Genomic DNA, 21247 nt, shown 5'->3' with positions numbered 1-21247 from the left:
AGACCAGAATGCTCAGCTACCATTAGGGCAAGTTTTCTACTCTTAGCCTGGTCAAACTCTAGTTTTGACTGATTAATAACCGCTTTACAATTGTTGCAAGCTTTGGTGTATGCAGAAAATGAAACTGGAGAATTAGAAACAAGCCAATTATGATATGCAAAATTCTTCTCTTGAACAGCCTTAGCACATTTACTGGAAAACCAAGGTTTAGATAAAGGACGAGTTTTTAAAATGGAGTGTAGGATAAAGGATTCCATTCCTGCAAGAATAATTTCACTGACACGATCTGAGCAATCGTCGACATCAGAAATTTTGAATCAGTAATCCGACCAAGGAAAAGAAGAAAAGAAGTCTCACAGGTTATCCCATTTTGCATTCTTGTAATGCCAAACAACACAAGGTTCAGAATAGCCATGAGATAAAGGTTCCATTGGAGAAGAGACAATCACCATGTTTTGATCTGAAGTGCCTAAAGCACCTCTCACTTCTGTAAGATTAGGATTGTCCAGTATTCTTGTAGGTAAATGAACAATCTGTGTAAGGTCATTAGTAATTGCAAAAGCCTCAGCATCACGACCAGCTGGGTCGGTGTGACTAGAAAACGGAAGCCAGCTGGAGTTGTGAACATTAAAATCACCAAGGAAAATTACCTCACTGGTAGGAAAGTTGGACTGGAGAAAGTCAAGTTGCAAAGAGAGGAAGTCAAAGAGCTCCAAGTGATTAGTGGAGTTGGGAGAACAGTAGAGACAACAGATGAATTTGACACAATAAGGTAGAGAGATTTTAAGCCAGAGAATATCAAAGAGAGGAGATTCCAAATTGCCAAGTCTCTGACAGGGAATATCAGAACAGACATATGCACAAGTACCACCTTTGAGGCGAAAGGAATCATACAGCGAATAATTTGGGCATCTGAGATGAGCAGTAGTTGAGTCAACCGATAACTGAGATTCTGTCAGAAAAAGTACATGGGGTTTGGCAGACTGCAAGTGAAAATGGACAGCGTTGAGATTAGAATTGAGACCACATATATTTGTGAAATGAATTAGGAAGTGCTTGGGAGGTTTAGATCTTTTCGCAGATAAGCTTGCTCTATTAGTTTGACAATTCATTGGGTATTCAATAGTAAGAAAAAGTGGGTGGGACATGCTGCATGAAGTAATGAAATTTTTTATATGGCGTACACATGGTAAGAATATACCCAGATCCTTGACATAACGTGGCCTTGACAATGCTCCCCGCATACACACTACTCGGACTCCCTCCAGTCACTATCTGGCAGAGTAGAGGTAGCAAGATTATACACTACCTGATCCAGAAGCCTCCTAGAGAGTTACCAATAGGTTCGGTCTGGTGTACTAACTAGCGGCCAGCCTGCGAACACTGTTTTAGAGCTGTACCCTCAAAATGTAAGGAATATTGGATCTCGTCACGATGTTCATCATAACCTCAAAAGGCATCAATCATACTGCATGATGGAAGAGATAGGGAAGGGTTGACCGGAACTTAGCTCTAGAGACTAAACATGGGTTCCACCACTTCAAGCCTCCAATAAGCAAAGTGGTGCTATTGCACCGGTTGATGAGAGTCATGTACCACCTAGCACTGCCTGGTAACATAGAGGGGGCGGCATTCCTCCATGTGGTGTGGGCGCCACACCTCGACCCCTACTTACGTTGGTTCACACCTGGGTGGTCACCCACCATGTACTTGTGCATGGAGGTTATACCCAGGATTACTAACAATCCCACCATCATGAAGGTGCAAGCAGAGGATTTGGCTGCCACAGACCATCTGGACTTCGCTGAAATTGGGTCCACTTGACTTGAGTGTCACCCGAATATCAGTTCCATCAGCAAGTACAGGTAGCAAGTACAGCTTGTCTGGCATATCTGAGAGAATATCTGTGACAACCTCAAGGATCAAGGTTTGGAAGAAAGATTGGGAATTATAGAAGCCAATTCAGAAGTGCCCATGGAAATATCTACAGAAAAGGCATGCAGGAGAAACAGAATGTCTATGAGACAAAGAGCAGAGAGTCTTTGTTAGAGATGGGTCATTAATTAACCTAACTGCCCTTTTTTTGAATGGAATCTAGAAGATTGGAAGAGATTTTTGAGGAACAAACCCAGATGTAGGAAAAATATTCCAGTGGGATGGATGCGATTTGCAGAGGGAACAGCTGTTTGGAAGAAAAGTAATGCCGAGAGTGAAAGAGAAAACCCAGTATTTTAGATGCAGAGGAAGCAATATTTGTAATGTGCTTATGCACAAGAGAGATTAGAATTCAGGGTAATCCCCAACAGAGATATATGATCTTGCCTAGTAATCAGAGTGCCATCAAAGATAAAAATAGGAGCAGAAGAATCCTTTTTGCAAGATAAGACATGACAGTTTTAGAAGGATTGAAATCAATTACATTATCTTTGTCCCACCGGAGATCGGCATTTAAGGATTTAGTAGTGGATATTTGAGAAGTTTAGCTGTTTGTGCAGGGCAAGGTTTCTCAAACTGGAAGGTGGAATGCAATGCACTATCATCAGCAAAACTATGGATAAGATTTCCTGTCAGTGGAAAAAGGTCATTAATATATAAGAGGAAAATACGGAGGATGCGGTAAGGTCAGGGAATGACCACCGCATATCCTCGGAGCAATATGGCCTTAGTTGCTAATGTTCCTAAAAACCAAATAACAACAACAACAAGAGGAAAAGAACTGAACTTTGGGAAACACCAGCATTAGGGGAGAAGTTAAAAGACAGAGAGCCATCTACCATTACCTGCAGCGAGCAGTTAGAGAGAAAACTGGATATACAATTACAAAAAACAGTTGGTAAAACCTAAGATGGAAGCTTATTTAGAAGACATTTACGCCAAACATGATCAAAAGCCTTTGAAATGTCAAGAGCAACTGCTTGAGTTTCACCAAAATTTTCCACCGAATTTGTACACAGATGGGTAATATAAGCCAGAATATCACCAGTGGATCGATACTGACTGAATCCATATTGGCGATCATTGATCAGATGGAAGGTTTGTATAGCTAATATTAGCAGAGTTAGCAAAATAAAAAGTACAAAATAAATGCAGTAGCCTCATAATGTTCTCATTGAGCAGCTACTGCATTCAAAAACAAATATTAAATATTCATTGAATGGAGATGTCACCTTTAAAGAAGGATTATGGTACTGCACAGCCAGCACTGTTAAAACTCAATCTGACTAGGGAAAAAAAAAAAGAAAAAAAAAAAGAGGGTTTTTCTAGAATATGATTTTAATTGTACTTATATAGTTATTTATTTTTTTTTTAAGCCAGGACGATCATTTTGAATCACCCTGTATATATATAAATGTATAAATATACAGTAAATCGTAAGTCAAACATCTGTTAATAAATTCTTGACTTTTACGATAAAAATAGTCCAGTACCTATTGATAATCTTGTAATAGTTATGGCTCCATGTTTTAATGCAGTCTGTTATTCCTGGTGGAATATGGCCAATTATATGCACCTAGAAAAATATATTTATTATTAATTTATGCAATTTTATTCCAATGTAAATAATTTATATATATAATTTGATAATGAATAAAACTGCAAATACAAAAATGTAAAAAAAAAAAATTTTAGGCAAAACAATTAATGAATTTTACATTTTACCTATAATATGGTGTTCATTAAAAATGAACACCATATTATAGGTAAAATATAAAAAACAAACAAAAAAAAAAAAAAAAAAAAAAATGGAACAAAAAAAAATTACATAATGCCAAATCAAATTCTCATAGGGTTGTAGTAGTTAATCAATTGATATACACCATCAGTGTTACTGCAATTCCATTTAATTATGTTATACATTATTTAGCTTTGGAAGTAGCGAACGGATGTGACTGTATTTTGGAAATTACACAGAATGATGCAAATGCATTATTCTGTACATACTTCTTGCAAAGTAAAATCATCAATTCTATCAGCTTAATCAGCAATTATGATTCAGTTTTTACCTTCTCTCCTTTCCATTCTGCATCCTGAAGTTCCCTAATAAGCCACTCCAATTGGCTTGCTGGATCTTTTGGATTGATCAGTATCCACCTAATAAAATTATTTCAAGAATGAATAAAGGAACAAACAGTAATATAATTCAATAAAATCATTACTTCAATAGAAAAATTTTAATTATATAAAAATCAGTAAAGTTCATTACTATATCATTGGATAATGTTTTATAAATCGTATTCCCAACTAATAAATGTCTGCTATATATTACTGTACAAGCAACTCATCATATCAAGAGGGATATGATCTTATAATAACCCTAAATAAGTATTTTAAGTACTTACCAATGCATTTATCAGCATTATGCTCTGAAAAAAATAGTTTAAAATTTCTAATCCATTTTCTTTGATCTTTCACATTCATAAACTATATCACAGTAAGCAATGAATAACGTAAATTTATTTATTTGTTTTTAATAATGCAAAAACAGGTGATAAAGTCCTAAAAGTATTAAGAAAGAGAAAGAATGTCCAATAGGACATTAAAGGTAAAGAAGGAAAGTTCCTAAAAAGGGAGGAGATTATGGCAAAGGCACAGGACAGAATATTTGGAAAAAATACTTAGTGGTGAAAAGTGAAGGAAAAGAAAGAAAGAAAGAAAGGCAGTGTTACAGAATGAAAAGGAATAATTTACTAGATGAATGAATGAAGAATGAGGGTATTCTTGATTTTTTTTTTTTTTATTTTATTGAGGAAGATGATATTTTTAGAGAAAAAATTAGTTAGGAATTTTTTGGCATGTCAGCTACTCAGTCAGTAATGCACCAAAATAAGAAACTAGATTCTGCTATAAGTAAAATGTATTTAGCAAGAAAAAGCAAAGAAAATGAAAAATTCATCTTGAAATGTTAAAGTATCACACACATAGTTGGCATTTCATTAGCAACAACCACATAATACCCCCCTGGAGACATCTTTTGCCATACTTGAGGAGTCCATGCCAAGACAATACATGTCTTGGCATGGACTCCTCAAGGTGGTGCAGGGGTGTCCTGTAATTGTGCTACCCCCATTCATCAGTGTCCAACAATGCCCACACATTTTCAGGTAGATGGTTGGTCGTAGCACTGAATATCCTTTTCCAGTAGGTCTCAAACATGCTTAACTGGGGAGCCATGGGAGGACAGAGAATTCATTGTCATGTTCTTGAAACCAGTTAGTAACCTGCTGGGCCTTGTGGCATGACATTTTGCCAATGAAGGATGATCAGAGGACTCAGGGCATGCCACAAAAAGTCCCCAAACCATAACAACAGTGACTCCAGCCTGCTGAACACCAACAGTGCATCCAGGTGTCATGGCCTCGGGTTGCTTTCTCCTTGCAGTGAGCATGCACATTTTCTTGTGTCTTACAGCATGGGTACCCACAATGGTCACTGAGTACCATAGCCTGTATGAGCTAATGTCTCATGCATAGTTCATGTGGATAATAGTCTTTCTATTCCTATGTTGTACTGGGTGGTTAACTGAGCCACTGCTGAATCACTGTTGTGTTACAAGACAGGACACATAATGCTTACTGTAGGCCACACATGGTTGTCCACACCATTATCTTTGGTTGGTCATTTGACAGTTGTTGAGCCAGTCACGGTAGACTCGTGACACCACAGAATGGGAGCACTGAACCATGTTGGCTGTTGTCTAGATACTGGCAACTGCACATCCTGCCTCTGCAATCATTCCACACTGAAAGTCAGAAAGACCAATGCCAAACCATTTTTCCTCAGTCACTCAAAAACTGATTGCATCCTGTGTGAAATATAATATTATATCAGCCATTCCTGACTTTGAGCCTTCACCAGCATCACAGACCAGTCCATTCCTACACAAGAGGGTGATGCTAATGCAAAGTCAACTGTGTGTGTAATTCTAATTAAATCAAAATGCATCTAAAATTAGGCCGCAGAAATAAGAGAAAAATAAATGAAAATAAAAAAGAATAGTGTAGCAGACATCAGTGGTAGCAAAAATGCAAAAAACAACAACATGTTGCTTGTATATAACTGTAATATTATGTTACAATAAAAAGAAATGGAAACATGCCAGTAGCATGGCAAACCAGTAGCGAAGAATTTAACATGCAAAAGTAAGGTTAGAGTAATGTTGGGGAAACATTATTTAGAAAAAATAGAGTCCTAATTAAATGAAAATTTAGCGCCCCCCCCTTTGCTAGGGCACCAGTTTCCAAAACAGGGGAAATATCACATATGTAAATGTAACCTGCCAACAGTACAGAAATTAAGTTTAAATAGCAAAGGAAGGTTAAAATAGAGAAAGGAGTAGAACAACCTATTCAAACCAATTGAATAAGAAAAACTGACCATTATGCCCCAACTCGTCAGTTGGGGCATATGGTGTGGGGAATGTTTTCTTGGCAAATGTTAGGTCCATTAATACCCATAGATTCATGTCTGAATGACACATCGTTGCTGACCAAGTGCACCCATTCGTGTTGTTGACAGTTTATCCTCAGTCAGATGGTTACTTCCAGCAGGATAATGCTGCCGGTGCACAAAGCCAGAATCACTGTGGAATGGTTCCAGGAACATGACAATGAATTTTTCTTTGCTGCAGTGGCCCGCTCAGTCAGTCAGTCTCAATCCTATTGAACATCCTTGGGATGAGCCGGAAAGGACTGTTCGCTGCAGGCCTCCACCTCCATTGAATCTCAAGGAACTGCGTGACACATTCATGTCTGCATGGCACTCCATTCTTGCACAACATTTTCAGCATCTTATTCTATCCATACCTAGACAAATTCAGGCTGTTTTGAAGGCTAAAGGAGGCTCAACACACACTACTAGGTAGGTGTACCTAATAAAGTGGCAGCACAGTGTATATAACAATTTTTATAAATTATTATATTTAAGTGTGTTCCATAGAAACCACTTAAATATAATAATTTAAATGTCAGAGATCATGACTGTCTTGCACAGTAGCAAAGGTAGAGCACGATGGAGGTCTCTATTCAATTTATCTAAAAATTTTTTCCCATAGGATCAGAGGTAAATGTTTAGCAATTATGCCAAATGAAGGCAAAATTTGGTAAACATTTGGTTTAGAAATATACAACTCCTACCCTCAGGTAACACACAATAGTCCTGAGTGTTGAAATAGTCACAGAAAGTTAAAAATACATAAATGAAGGCTATGAAACTTGTATTTGAGTTTTCTGGGAGCATCAACTTGCCACACTCAACAAGGCTCTAATTTTCAGATAGGTTCCTATCTGAAAGTTAGGAAGATTAGTTGCTGATTACAGTTAGAGAAAAATGATTCTCAAAGGCAGGTCCAGTCTACATGAATGTAACTAATAATAAGGCTAGTTCAGTGCAGGGAATGGCAAAGTGTTGCAAATGACATACTGATAATGTGACTCTGAGGACCAGTAAGAGCTGCACTTTGATACACTGCACTGTAAACTTCATAGTAACTTATTTTAAATCTCATGCACATTCAGGCAAACCGGTTATGTACTTTCAAACCTGCTTGTTCTCTACAGTTTGGGGTGATCACTGACTTGATGTTAAGCCACTTCAATCAGATTTCACTTCTGTTAACGGTTTATAAGCTCTCTCACTCTCTCTCTCTCTTGCTTTCTCCCTCTCTCACTCTCGCTGGCCCCCTCTCCCCCTCCCTATCTATCTACCTAATATAAATATTTATGAAACTTTAATAATTTTAAAAATGATTTCCAATTAAATTTATGCAATAAACTATAAAAAGTTTTAGACCACTAAAGCCATTTTAGACCAACTCATTTTAGCAAGGGTAATGATTTTTGTATATTAATTTTTTTTTGAGATAAACTTCAAATGTTTTTCATATTGAGAAAGCCTCAGTTTAAATATCCACTCTAATGGTGGTACATAATCTTATCTGCTGTTATCAATTTTTATATTTTGAAAAGTCCATCAGGAAATAGAAAATATGCATCTCTTTAAGTTGGTTATTGTTACTGATTATATTTATTATTAAACTTCTGTCTACTCTGCTAGTTAAATAACATAAAGACAAGAGTCTTCCAAATGATTCTAAAAAATCTGACACAATTAATTCAATTAAGAAAAAAAAAGTAATTTAGTACATTGCAATTTTCACTTCTTACCAGTTTAAGGAGTTGCAATAATTCATGTTAACTGAGATGATGCGAAAACCAGGATTCACTTGAACTGAGAAGTATGCACCTCTGCAGAAAAAAAAAAAAAAAAAAAATTCTTCACATTTGAATTTTATCATTATCCATTCCTAGTAATAACATACACCAATTTTATCCTTCCTCTCTCTCAAATTACAAACAAGATTTTTTTAAAAAAAGAACAGTCCCTATAAACTCTGAAGTTATTAGTTTATTTGGAGTGAGCATTAAAAATAAGGGGGCTTAGAGGGGAACAGGTATCCTGTGTGTTATTAGACACTCAGCCTAAAACACTGATGGATCCAATATCTCTCTATTACAGAAGATTTAGGAGAAGTTCAGTTGGCCTGCCTCCCTAAAATCCACTCATGCACACCTTCTCGATGGTAAGCCCTATTACATCACTTAGGTGGCAACGAACATGTAGAGTGGTTCTTTTCAAGACGCCTGGTCAGCGTGAAGAGGAAAAGACCAAACCCTCCAGCATATGACAGCACGACAAAACAAATGGCCCTCAGTCCCCAGCAGCTTTCACTCCCCCTCTTATGGCAGCGAGAGGATCAGAGTGGAAGCAGAGGGTGCTAAGAATCTCTGGGTACGACCAGGCTGCCATGCACGGAAATTCAACTTGGCCTGTTATAACGTAAGATCACTCATCAGTGAAGACAGGATATTAGAGCTGGAAAAGGAATTAGAAAATGTGAATTGGAATATCATCGGTTTGGCTGAAAGAAGAAGAAAGGAATCACTTATAAGTTTATCAAATGGAAATCTGCGATACACCAATGGAAACAGTGAAAGGAGTGAAGGTGGAGTTGGGTTTCTGGTCCATAAAGATTTTAAAAACAACATTTTGGAATTCAAAAGTACATCACCAAGGGTGTCAAGACTAATACTAAAGATTTCTAAGAGGTACAAACTAAAGGTTATAATGATTTATGCACCAACATCGAGCCATGATGATGAAGAGGTTGAAGAAATGTACACTGAAATCGAGTCTTCTAGATGAGCAGAAAACCCACTACACTATTATTATGGGGGACATAATGCTAAGGTTGGAAAAAGACAAAACAGCGCAGAAAGGAGAACTATAGGAAATTTGGGAATTGGTGAAAGAAATGAAAGAGGTGAAAGACTTGTGGAATTTGCAGAATCTCAAGGACTATTAGCAATGAACACTTTTTTCAAGAAAAGGGTGAACAGAAAGTGGACATTGAAGAGTCCAAATGGATTAACAACTATTGAAATAGACTTCATCCTCACTTGTGAATGATGTTACCATCCTGAATAAGGTAAATGTTGGACGTGATCACAGAATGGTAAGATGTACACTTGATATAGATGTAGGAAAGGAAAGGAAAAAACTGACTCGAGTAAATAATACAAAGGTCTTTGAGATAACAGAAGAGGAGAAAAAGCAGTATGTACTGGAACTTAAGAACAAGTTTGAGCTTCTGCAGACTGCTCAGGACCAAGATATCAACGAGGAATATTACAACTTTCTGAAAGTGATAATGCCCAAGAAACCTATAGGGAAAAAGAAATCCAAAGAAGAAAAAATTAGTCAAGAAACACTTGTCATGATGAACCGAAGACGACAAATGAAGAGCAAGAAAAACAATGACAAGAAGAAATTTGAGTATACTGAGTTATGCAAAGCCATTAGAAAGAGACTCAGAGAGGACATAAGAAGATTTAACACAAGAAAAGTAGAACAAGCATTAAGGGAAAACAAAGGATTTAAATCAGCAGCCATGAGCAGTAATACAGAAAGACAAATGATACTGAAACTGAAGAATAGCGATGGTGTACTTATAAACAGCAGAGAAGGCATAATTCAAATAGCAGAAGACTACTATAGAGAATTACACAAGGAGTGAGGGAATGATGCCAGCAGTGGGGAAGATGGACTGCAAAGTAGCAACACATACAACATACCGATATTCTTCCTGATGAGGTGGAACATGCATTGAAGAAAATGAAGAATCAGAAAGCCCCGGGGGAAGATGAAGTTACCGTAGAGTTGTTAAAATTTGGAGGAAGAGACATAACACAAAAACTGGCACGGCTCTTCACAAAGTGCATTAGAAAAGGTGTGATGCCTAAGCAGATGGAATAATGTAATCATAGTTTTGCTGCATAAGAAACGAGATAAATCAGAAATTGGAAATTATAGACCAATTACCTTGTTATCCCACATCTACAAGTTGTTCACAAGGGTCATTACTAACAGATTAGAAAGAATACTTGATGAGAATCAACCGAAAGAGCAAGCTGGCTTTAGGACAGGATTCTCAACTATGGATCACTTTCACATAATATCACAGCTAATGGAGAAAGCAAATGAATATAAAACATCATTATGCCTGGCATTTGTGGATTATGAAAAGGCATTTGACTCCATACAGCATAAGGCAATGTTTCAGGCACTGGAAAGACAAGCCATAAATACCCCACATATTATGATTTTGAAGAAAATATATGAGAGTGCTACCTCCTTTATTAGACTAGACAAAGACAGTAGCAAATTTAAAATCGAGAAAGGAGTTTGACAAGGAGACAGTATCTCCAAAGCTGTTTACTGCTGGCCTTGAGGAAGCTTTCAGAAGATTAGACTGGTCGCAGAAAGGATGTGAATGGAGAGTACCTAAACCATTTACGATTTGCAGATGACATTGTGGTCATAAGCCATGATCCCAAAGAATTAGAGGAAAATCTTAATCAGTTATGCACAATTAGTAAGGATTTTGAACTAAAGATTAATATGGCTAAAACAAAAGTAATGATGAACATGTATGCAACAGAAAGGGAAATAATGATTGAAGGAGCAGTAATTGAAAAGGTGGGGTCATATACTTATCTGGGACAAGTTATTAGCTGTAATAATTATAAATGGCTGGAAGTCAAGAGAAGAACAAACTTTGGATGGATAGCATTCAGGAAATATAGTCACATACTGAAGAGCAATATCCCAGTTTGTCTGAAACGTAAAATAATGTATACTCCCCACCATGACTTATGGAAGTGGAACTTGGGCACTCACCAAAAGAATGGAAGAGAAGCTGAGAACTACACAGTAAAGAATGGAACGAGTTATATTGGGAATCAGACTGTTAGATAAGAAGAGAAACACATGGATTAGGCAGTAAACTCAAGTAAAGGACATTCTTATCAAAACTAAAGAACTAAAATGGTCTTGGGCAGGACACATAGCTCAAAGACATGATGACAGATGGACTAAGAAAATAACAGAATGGGAGGAGCTAGAGGAAAACCTGGAAGACAAAGGTGGAGATGGATCGATGAAATTCATGAGTTTGTGGGTAGTAAATGGATGGCCAGTGCTCAAAACAGAAGGAACTGGAAAGTTGCTGGAGAGGCCTTCATCCTGCAGTGGATTGAAAATGGCTGATGATGATGATGATGATTAAAAATACCCAGAAAATCAACAGAAATCAAAGTCTTGTGGTGACTGTCCCAAATATAATTACATTAAAGCTCATCTGGATTTTTAATAAACACATCTTTATCTGTTGTGGAACACACTGAATATGTATACCAATATATAACATTTTTATTTGATTTAAGTGTACAATTGGTTTTTTAGAGTACAGTCAAATAACAGTTACACCTATATGCAGTGTTAGTTGCAAGGCTCTAACACAGCTGAATTCTCTATTAATTCATATAAATAACTCTAATTTTATAATTATTATAATTCTCTAATATTAATTATTTAATATATTAAATAAAGTTATTAAATTATCAAACTAATCATTATCGATAATTTATAATTAATTATAAAGTTAAACATTAAATAATATTTAAAAACAAGAATAACGAATTAAATAATTCGTTGTTCGATTCTTTTGTCTGTCATTTTTTCAGCAAACTGCAAAAACATAAGGTAGAGTGTGCTTAGTGTCAAATGGCACCAGGAGTTTCCCCCATCTCAAACACAAGGTAATGAAAACCTGTCTCACTGCAAAGCAAATGAGCACATTGGAATGTGACTTGGCAGACAACTAGGGAAAGGTCCCCCAGGACAACAGCTGTGTCTGTTTCACAGGTAGCACTTGATGCATAGTGATTGTGTGTGTGTGGGGTCTCATTATTTAATAGCCACACCTTGTATATTCCTGCAATATCAACACAACTTAATAATAATACTCTATTTAACTCTTGCTTACATCATTACAAAACCTGATAGCAGAAAATGGAACTACATATTTATGCCAATTGTGAGCTTGAAAATCACAAGTATGTGTCTCAGAAATTTGCTGCAAATTTCCAGTAGTTAGAGACAGAGCTAGAGCTCTCAACCTAAAAAAAATTCACAACTATTATTTTAAATATAGTATATTTTTAAAGTAATATCTATTATCAAATATGAGTTTAATGATTACTAAAAAAAATTCACTAACTTTTTTAAAGTAAAATCAACATCAGATGGAAGCCATGAGGACCAGGCTTTTACCACTTCATCATAAAGCCAAGATATTGAATATGGTCCTAAAATCTGAGGCATTGGAAAGCTGAAAATAATAATAATAAATAAGTAAATAATATTTAAAGATATTTTATTTCAGTCAATGCTAGACTAATTTATTACAACAAATAATTTGTAAATTGTTATTATGAAGGAAGAGAACTTTCCTTTTTTCTGACATTAAACTATGGGCATCCATATGTTCAGGGATATATATATACACATCTGATATGATGTTGTTCACACTTGTAATACAACTGTTATGTAGTAAAATAAAATGTTACCAAGAATAATGTCTTTTATAGTGTGCATGTGTTTCCATGACTTTGTCTTTTATAGATTTTTCAACAAGGGCTGGGAAGCAGTGATTTCTCAACTTTTGCAGATTCCTCATAGATATGCAATGTGAATTGATGTTTAATGAAAAAAGTGTTTCCCAAGCACTGATGCTGTTGTTGCAATGAAGGAATCATTTCACGATAAAAATCAAAATGCAGCTGAGTAATCACTGAATATATCACTGAGTAATCACAAGAAATATGTACAAAAAATTAGCAGCAGCATGCTTATCAGCTGGAGAGTTAATTCTGGCAATGATGCTCGAAAGATAAAACTTGCTGATATTATGCCTGTCTCCTTTCTCTTTTTGTAATTTTATAATTTTGAAATTTTTGTAATTTTCCCTGCACAAGATAAAAAAAATTGAATAAATAATTCTATTTACATGTTCATCAAACATTTCTTTTTTGCTTCAATGAAATTCAGAGCGCATAGCTGTGAGTGCTGCACAAGCATTTAGTGAAATTCCAACTTGCGTAGAGTTCCGCAGAATGCAACCGTAAGTCAGGGAGTGGCTGTACTTAATAATGGATTGTTTCTGAAAATTGTATTATTACAAAATCTTTCATTAAAAAGATATTTTAGTTTTGTGAACTAGATAATATTACTAACCAGAGGATTAAAAAAACCTGTTAAGAAATTTCCATAAATACCAATGTGCTAATTGGTTATTAAAATTGTGATCTCTTAGACATCACGTGTGCAAGTTACTGGTATATTTAGCCACCTTTCAGATTTTACCTATTATGCTTTAATAACAACTAAGTGAACTCTTCAATGGGTAACATGAGATGGACTGTGCATAAGTAACTTCAATATTTTTCCAGAACCATAACACTAACTATGGCAGCATCATAGCTCATTACAGTACACTAGCTTCCACTCCCCAAACTTTCAGTTTTTTCCAAGGAGAATGTGAAGAATGCAATTACTAATATTATCAGCCCATTAGTTAAGAGAATTCAAGAAGGAGAGCTTGAGAAGAAAACTATCCCTATATACCCACTGATATAAAGTTTTTATATTTTTACATTATAATTAAATTATTCCATAGGAAAAGTGTTTGTTGCTGTATAGAGACCACTTATGTTTTTTGCAAAAAAATTAATAGCTCTTTATTAATTTTATTGCAGTTCTATAGGTCTCAAAAATTTTGAATTTACTTACATCATAAACAAAGTAATGTAACATTTTATTTTTGCTTATTGTTGGCTGGGGATTTTTTAGGGCATCCATCACTAGTCAAAATGCATCCATTCATAGGGTGTATTGTGTCTGTACAAGTGTGCATGTGCACAAGCTGATATGCATGTTGTATACGCTGAAATTCTATTAAAAAAAAGGTTCATGGCATGCAGTTGAGGCTCATTACAGAAAATTCCACTTAATCCTGATAATTTGTTCTGGAAAAACAGAGCGCTAAGTGAGCACCACATTCCCATAAAGTAACATATGTATTTGTGAGTTGCGGTCGGTGCCATAGGATATTTCCTAATCAATAATAAACGGTAGTGAAAAGGTGCACAAATGTCGGTCAAAATATTTAATATTCAAATATTTGTACATATAAAATATTCTGCATTACATACGTATATAATTATGTGGTAACTACTTACGTATCAAAAGTAAACTTAAAATTCCAATTAAAATAAAATGAATTTAATTGAGTTTAATTGATGAATTTAATCATGAAAAATGTGTCGCTTTTGGGTTGAGCATTGGCCCTCTTCCAAATAAACTAAAAGGATTATTAATTTTAAATCCCCACAGCGCTACCACCTAACAATAAAGTCAACCGATCCTTCGCCGTTTTGAAACCTGGCATGTTTTTTCTTCTTTCAATATGAAACTTCTTTTAGGCATTCATTTCCACGAAAGTCCTGCTTCATCTATGTTAAAAACTTAAGTATAACACATAATACCCCTCTTCAATATTTTAACAAGTTCTTTTTTGAAAGTTTCAGCTCCTTGATCTGCACTAGAGGCTTCTCCCTGGATTTTAAATCTATTCAACCAACCCTTACCAGTTTTAAATTGTTACACATTTTTTTTTTTTTTAAGGCAAGTTTTCTTCAGATCATCATATTAGTTAATCTCTCTCTCTCTCTTTTTTTAATACAGTGGATTCCGGTTATTTGGGCCACCGGTTAATCGGGGCAGCCATTTATTTGGGGCAAATCTTAAAAAAACAGAACCCAATCGAGAAAATAGCCAGGATTTACTTCGCTTAATTGGGACAAAATGCCGGTTAATCGGGGCAGAAGACCGCAGCACTGAAGATTACCCTACGATTGTCCCCAACCGTACCACGTAGTTCGGTCAAATTTCTGGAGGTCACAACCATAAAACAATAAAAACAACTAGCAGTCACCTGTTTATTGGGCTTTTGTGTTAGTGAAATCTATCGTAAACTGATAGTAAACTTGATCTTATTAAATTTGCGATAATACCGACAGCTGGAATTCTGTGGGTTATTATGGTGAAATGTGTTTACACTTCTATGGAATCTTCAATCATATAAAAAAAAAATAATTTTCAGGCTCTTCTCTTCATTCCTATTTTTAAAGCTTCGTAATTTGTTACTCCGTTCTCACTTGCGCGTGTTGTGTTACTTGCAATTTGTGTGTGTGCGGTGTTCTTTGTTATGGATTGCTTATCTTTATACTGTTTTAAATTTTAACCCCCACCCACAAATGTCAGTGAACAGAAATGTCAACCAATTAGTATGTACATATTACAGTACGTATTAATTATTCCGATTATCACGTATCATCTAATTTTTTAATTAGTAAGGTAATAAAGGGTAAATTTGTACTTAATATATCTTTATTTTTATAGCCTATGGATAATATTCCTCCTATTTTCGCTAATTAGAATCGCCGTTTAATAGAATTAAAATTCAATTCACAAACGTGATCACAATGACTAGCGCTTATTACACATCGTATAGTGAACGGTACTTTACAATGGTGACTCCATCGTAACGTGATTTGATTGAACAGTGAACCAATTGTAAAGAGGTGGGGGGAGTACATTGTATTTTTAACTATTTACGTGAAACTTCGGATAATTGGGGCAGCCGCTTAATCGGACCAAAATGCACTAGTCCTGATGTGTCCCAAATAACTGGAATCGACTGTATTTAACTTAACTGAATTCTGCATTGGAATATTATCTTCAATAAAATTAGTCTTTCCATTTCAATCCTAATAGTCGGCCTAGTCCTAGTTGCTTGCAGTGGAACAGCTATCTTTCCTGCTGCTAAAATTATTATTATTATTTTTTTTATAATTGTTCTTACAGTTAAAGTTGCAAGTCCTAAATTATGGCACACATCTGCTTGTCGTTGAACGGAATCGATTCGCTTCAAAATGTCTAATTTAATTTTCAAATTTTTTTTTTTTAATATTTATAGTCTTGGTACTGCGCCCAGATGTTGCTGCTTTTTCATTCTTATCAGCCATTATTAGCTCTTCGAAAATGTAACTGCATTGGTTGCATTAATTACGATACGATGTTCAAGTAAACTGTCCGTTACGCACAATGTCTAATACTATACTGAGTGATGACTAGACTTCGGATAAATGCATATAACGCAAATATTACAAACTATGTAACAAGTCACTGTACTGCAATTAAATTAGCATGCGAGAAAATTTCTCAAATCGGCGTGGGAAACGTTTTAATGCTGTTTTGCTAATCTTTTTCAAGCTATCGACTCCATCAGAATAAAACAATTTCGTTAAATATGCCAAAAATGCAATCTGTAAAAGAGAGTTATAGTGATCTGTGACAGCGTTATAGTCAGATACGGGTTATAATATATGAACCGGGTTATAGCAAATCGAGTTATAATGGGGGCCTACCATATAGCCACCTGGTTTGTTACCACCACCAAAAGAAAGCTATGCATGACTCTGGATTTAACACTTAATTTGTTTTAATTGCAACTTGTGGCTTAGTTTTAATTGCAAAAGATAATGCCACATGTTAAAAACCAGTCACGAGTAACGCCACCACTATAGTGATACGTAGCCTGCCACCAAAGGCCTATTTTCTAATGTCAGTCATGAGTAACTTACATTTCAAAGCCAACAAAGTTAAATTAAATTAGTTGGCTGATAAAAGTAACTTAGTTAAAAGCTGCTCTGAGAAAAAAATAGCTTAGTTACTTTCAGAGTGGGTTTTTTTCCCCCCTTACTCCACCCAAGGAACTTTAGGACAAAAAGCCTCATGCTACAAGAACAATAGATGCTTGAAAAAAATTTTGTATGTCACCACTTATCATTCATTTTTAAGAAAAAATAAAGTAGAATATTCAATAGAAAATATAGAATCCAATGAGGTGAGAAAAAAAAATGTGCTACCCAACTATATTGTTGTAAAAATAACTATTTTGAAAACACTTTCTGTTTAATCTCCGATTACTGCTGCTGAAAATTCCAAGGAATTAATATTGCATCTCTTCTCACACTTAAAATATTTACAATCCAGGAAATCAGATAATCTTCCAATATTAACTTTTAATAATTTTTTTTGTTTAGACTTATTTTTTCTTAAGGTCAAAAATTATTTAAAAAAAACAGCAGAGAGGTCAGTTCTGAACTAACTTAATGTTACTGTTAAAATATTCAGAATCCATTATGTTTGCATTTTTCTAACTTACTGTATTATTTGAAAAAAATAAATAAATAATAAATAATAATGAGTAAAGTTAAAAATCAGCCAAAATAAAAACTTAACTGTCAACTTTGTGACGCTTTACTTCTGATGTCTGGTTAAAATGCAATCGATAATTCTGCAATGCTAAAATGATTTATTCCTTAAAGTCATTTTGAATACAGAAATACAATTGTACCACATTTTTATAGCCCACACTGATGTCACGCAACTTTGTTCCTGATGGCAAAAATAAACTTAGCATCTGTAATGGGTTATACCAATCTACTCCACCTACTTAAGTTGGGCTAAATACAACCTCAAATGAAGAAGCCATTAAGCATCATCCAACCTTGGATGGAATTTGAATCCAGACCTCTACAAAAAAGTCATAAACAATGAACCCATTATACTTTGTAATATCAGAGTGGACTTTGTTTAATATACTGATGCAGAGGTTTCCAAACTTTCTTGGTTGATGGTATCCTTAGCATCCTAATAATATTTTCATGGCACCTCTAGGTCAAAAGAAATACCTAACACAGTGGTTTTTGATCTTTTAATATATACTTATAATAATTTTATTCTTTATATAGAGGTACTAAATAAAGATCAATTATAGATCACCACAAAATTAAAAAGATACAGTACAATGGATACCGTACACCTTTTTATAATGAAATAAATATACAAAATTTAAAAAAAAAATAATAATAACTTTAAGTAACTTAAACCCAAATTCCACGGCACCCCGGTTGAAAACCACTATATTAGTATTTCTATAAAACAGTTTTAAACCATTAGCACTTGACTTTGGAGGTTGATGGGAGGGGAGAGTTAAAAACTTTAAATGTTGAAGTACTGTTGTAATGAAATGGCCACCTGGTATGTATTTTAAATAACAGTAATATAACTCTTCTTAAGGAGCAGCGCTTTCATTGAAGCATAAGTGCATAACTAAGGCAACTTTTAGTGACTTGTTTTGCAATTTGAAATTGCAACACTTTGTAGCACATTTGTTTTGCTCTTTGCCACTTATACAAACTTAGGCTTTCATCAGTGTACAGTAATCATTAAGTTAGATTAATATTCTCCTATTCCCATGCAGTAAATCAACTTTATTACATTGAGTTCATAATTTTATCTTCACTATTTTATAGTTATTAATCTTGAACAAAAAAAAATTTTTTTTACTACTACAACCTTCTGCTGGAGAAAATGAGACTTCTGGAGTAAGTTCATACAAATGACACAATCCCCCCCCCCTTCAACTTAAAGCAATGATATGATGAGAAGCCACTAAATTAAAAAAACAGGCTAATTAATAGTCATTATAATTAAACATTTTTGTACACTAAGTAAAAAAATCAAGTAATTTCTTTTTCATATTAAAAACAAGTAAACAGTACTTTTAGAAGTCTTTTAATTTAAAATTTTTTTTGAATACAATTACATTGTTGCATAAATGGATATTACCTAACCTGTTAACTGGAGCACTTTCATGGTTACCTAGTGCTGGAAAAACAGGAATTCCAGGGAAATATTTTTCCATCATTTGTGATGTTGAATGCAGCAAGTGTAACTGCTCGTGTCGAGTTGAGTTCCAAATATCATGAGGTGGAATATCACCAGTCCAAAGTATATAGTCAAACTAAAAACATACAGATAAGTTATATCATATATACTCCAAATTCAGTTAAATAATGCTACTAGTCTGATGGGCAATTTCATTACATCAATGAATACATTTAACTAATAAAAATCAGAACAATAAAAACATTTTTCTTAATTTGTTCTGGTATTTTCTTCCAATGTCTCCGTAATTTCCAATGATGACTTAAACTGAGAACTATTATTAACAAGAAAGCGAGCTCATCCTATGGTTATAGTTGAGCTTATCTTGGTAATTAACAAGAAAGACTTCATTTTCAACAAATCTTTTTTTTTTAATAACTACAAGATAAGCTCAAGAATACTTCTACCCCTAGATGTGTGTTAAGTACCACCATCTGAAACTGTGTCCATACAGTATTATAGATGTTTATAAGCAGAAAACTAAGCATCTCGGGGATACTCATAACTAAGGACTGAGATCAACTAACTCAGAAATGAGATTTTTGTAACAGTAATAGTAGAAATCAAATATACACCTCTACAGTCAGTAGGTCAGGTTAAGAGCAGCACACCAAAACTAATTATGGCTTGAATAATTAGAATTTATATCATTATATGAACCAAATAACTGGTTACAGTTAGGATAAATTCTGTCTCATTCACCAAGGTGAAAAATTGCATGTCATCATTTAATGATGACATGCAGAATGCAATAACAATCATCTTTATCTCTAATAAATTGCTTCAATAAGTCTGCATTACTATTTTTTACATCTTCCTTTTTAATCTGCTTATAAACCCAAGAGTCAAAATCTAGGTAAAATGATCCTAGATATTAACTTACAAAACCACAATTGTGCAGTATGCAAAAATTAATACAGTGGATAAAGCGAGAATAAAAATTTTAGAGCTATGGATCTTAAAATATTTGGAACTTGCTAACGAAGTACAAATACAATTGTTCCCCCCCCCCATGCAACCTTTACTGTCTTTACTTTGTTCATCTGAAAGGTCACAGTGATGAGCACATTTCAGTAGGAGACTAAGAAAAGAGAAGTGTGTATGTGCATATGGAAGTGGAGAGAAGATGTAGTGTCCTTTTTAGCCCTGCAGTTGTGGCATCACTAATTGATACAAAGATGGTGATGCTAGACCTGACAGGTATAAACTTCCTTTTTAATTTCTGATAAATGTTTATGGGCTTTTTGAATTCTGCTCGGAGTATGTATGTCAAGATCTCATTCTTTCTTAATGAACTGCAATACTTACTGCATGCATTTTTTTAAAAGTTTTTAATAAAAAAAAAAAAAATTTTTAAATGCTGTTTTTTTCTTACACCTTTGATTTTCAAAAAATATTAAGTACAGTAGAGCATCAGTTATCCAGAATAATTGATGTCAGACCTCATCCGGAAAGCCAAAATTTCTGGTAAGATTAAATAAATAAATTAATTAATTGTAAGGTAAGACTAAATAAATTTAATCTTACCTTACAATTAAATTAAATAAAAAAAAAAATTATAAACCACTCTTGGGAAGACAGAAACATCCATTCAGGCATTTTTATGATTTTTACACAAAACAGGAAAATATTTTTAAATGCTCTCAGTTCTTTCGACTTACCAATAACTAGCACAGACAATCTGCATGTCCCAGTGGCATTTGCATACACAGCAACTCGCTGTTTTCTCATCTTAAAACTTGGTGCAGGCATTTCTCTTTTAGTGGCTAGGGTTTTTCTCAGTAATGCTTTCCATAATAAGCCCATCTCATTAACGTTATAAACGTTTTCTTTCTTGAAATTTGCTGAAACTGAAGCAAACTTACAAGGACACCACTGCCAATTCATCTGCAGAAAGTTTCTCGCCTTGAATATCTAGTTCATGTACACTGTGTCTCAGTTTAAAGTTTTTCAGCCAACCTGTGCTTGCCTTGAAATCTTCATTACCTATTAA

At 34.7% G+C, this 21247-nt stretch overlaps 1 protein-coding gene across 1 annotated transcript in view; it reads right to left on the bottom strand.

Moving 5' to 3' along the window:
* The window catches only part of LOC150075280 (sphingomyelin phosphodiesterase), a 69842-nt gene that overhangs the window by 11142 nt on the left and 37453 nt on the right, over positions 1-21247 (bottom strand). The window contains exons 5-9 of the mRNA XM_090389303.1: positions 19161-19330; positions 12617-12727; positions 8163-8243; positions 4005-4092; positions 3429-3511 (exon numbers count right to left, since the gene is read on the bottom strand). Coding sequence (XP_090245429.1) covers positions 3429-3511; positions 4005-4092; positions 8163-8243; positions 12617-12727; positions 19161-19330 — 533 coding nt within the window. The remainder of the gene's footprint in view (positions 1-3428; positions 3512-4004; positions 4093-8162; positions 8244-12616; positions 12728-19160; positions 19331-21247) is intronic.

Source organism: Mastigoproctus giganteus, chromosome 14 (genome assembly GCF_048544385.1).
Source record: "Mastigoproctus giganteus isolate SK-2022 chromosome 14, ASM4854438v1, whole genome shotgun sequence".
Lineage (NCBI taxonomy): Eukaryota > Metazoa > Arthropoda > Arachnida > Uropygi > Thelyphonidae > Mastigoproctus > Mastigoproctus giganteus.
The sequence above is the reverse complement of the archived record's forward strand: the minus strand, read 5'-3'. Positions and strand labels throughout refer to the sequence as shown.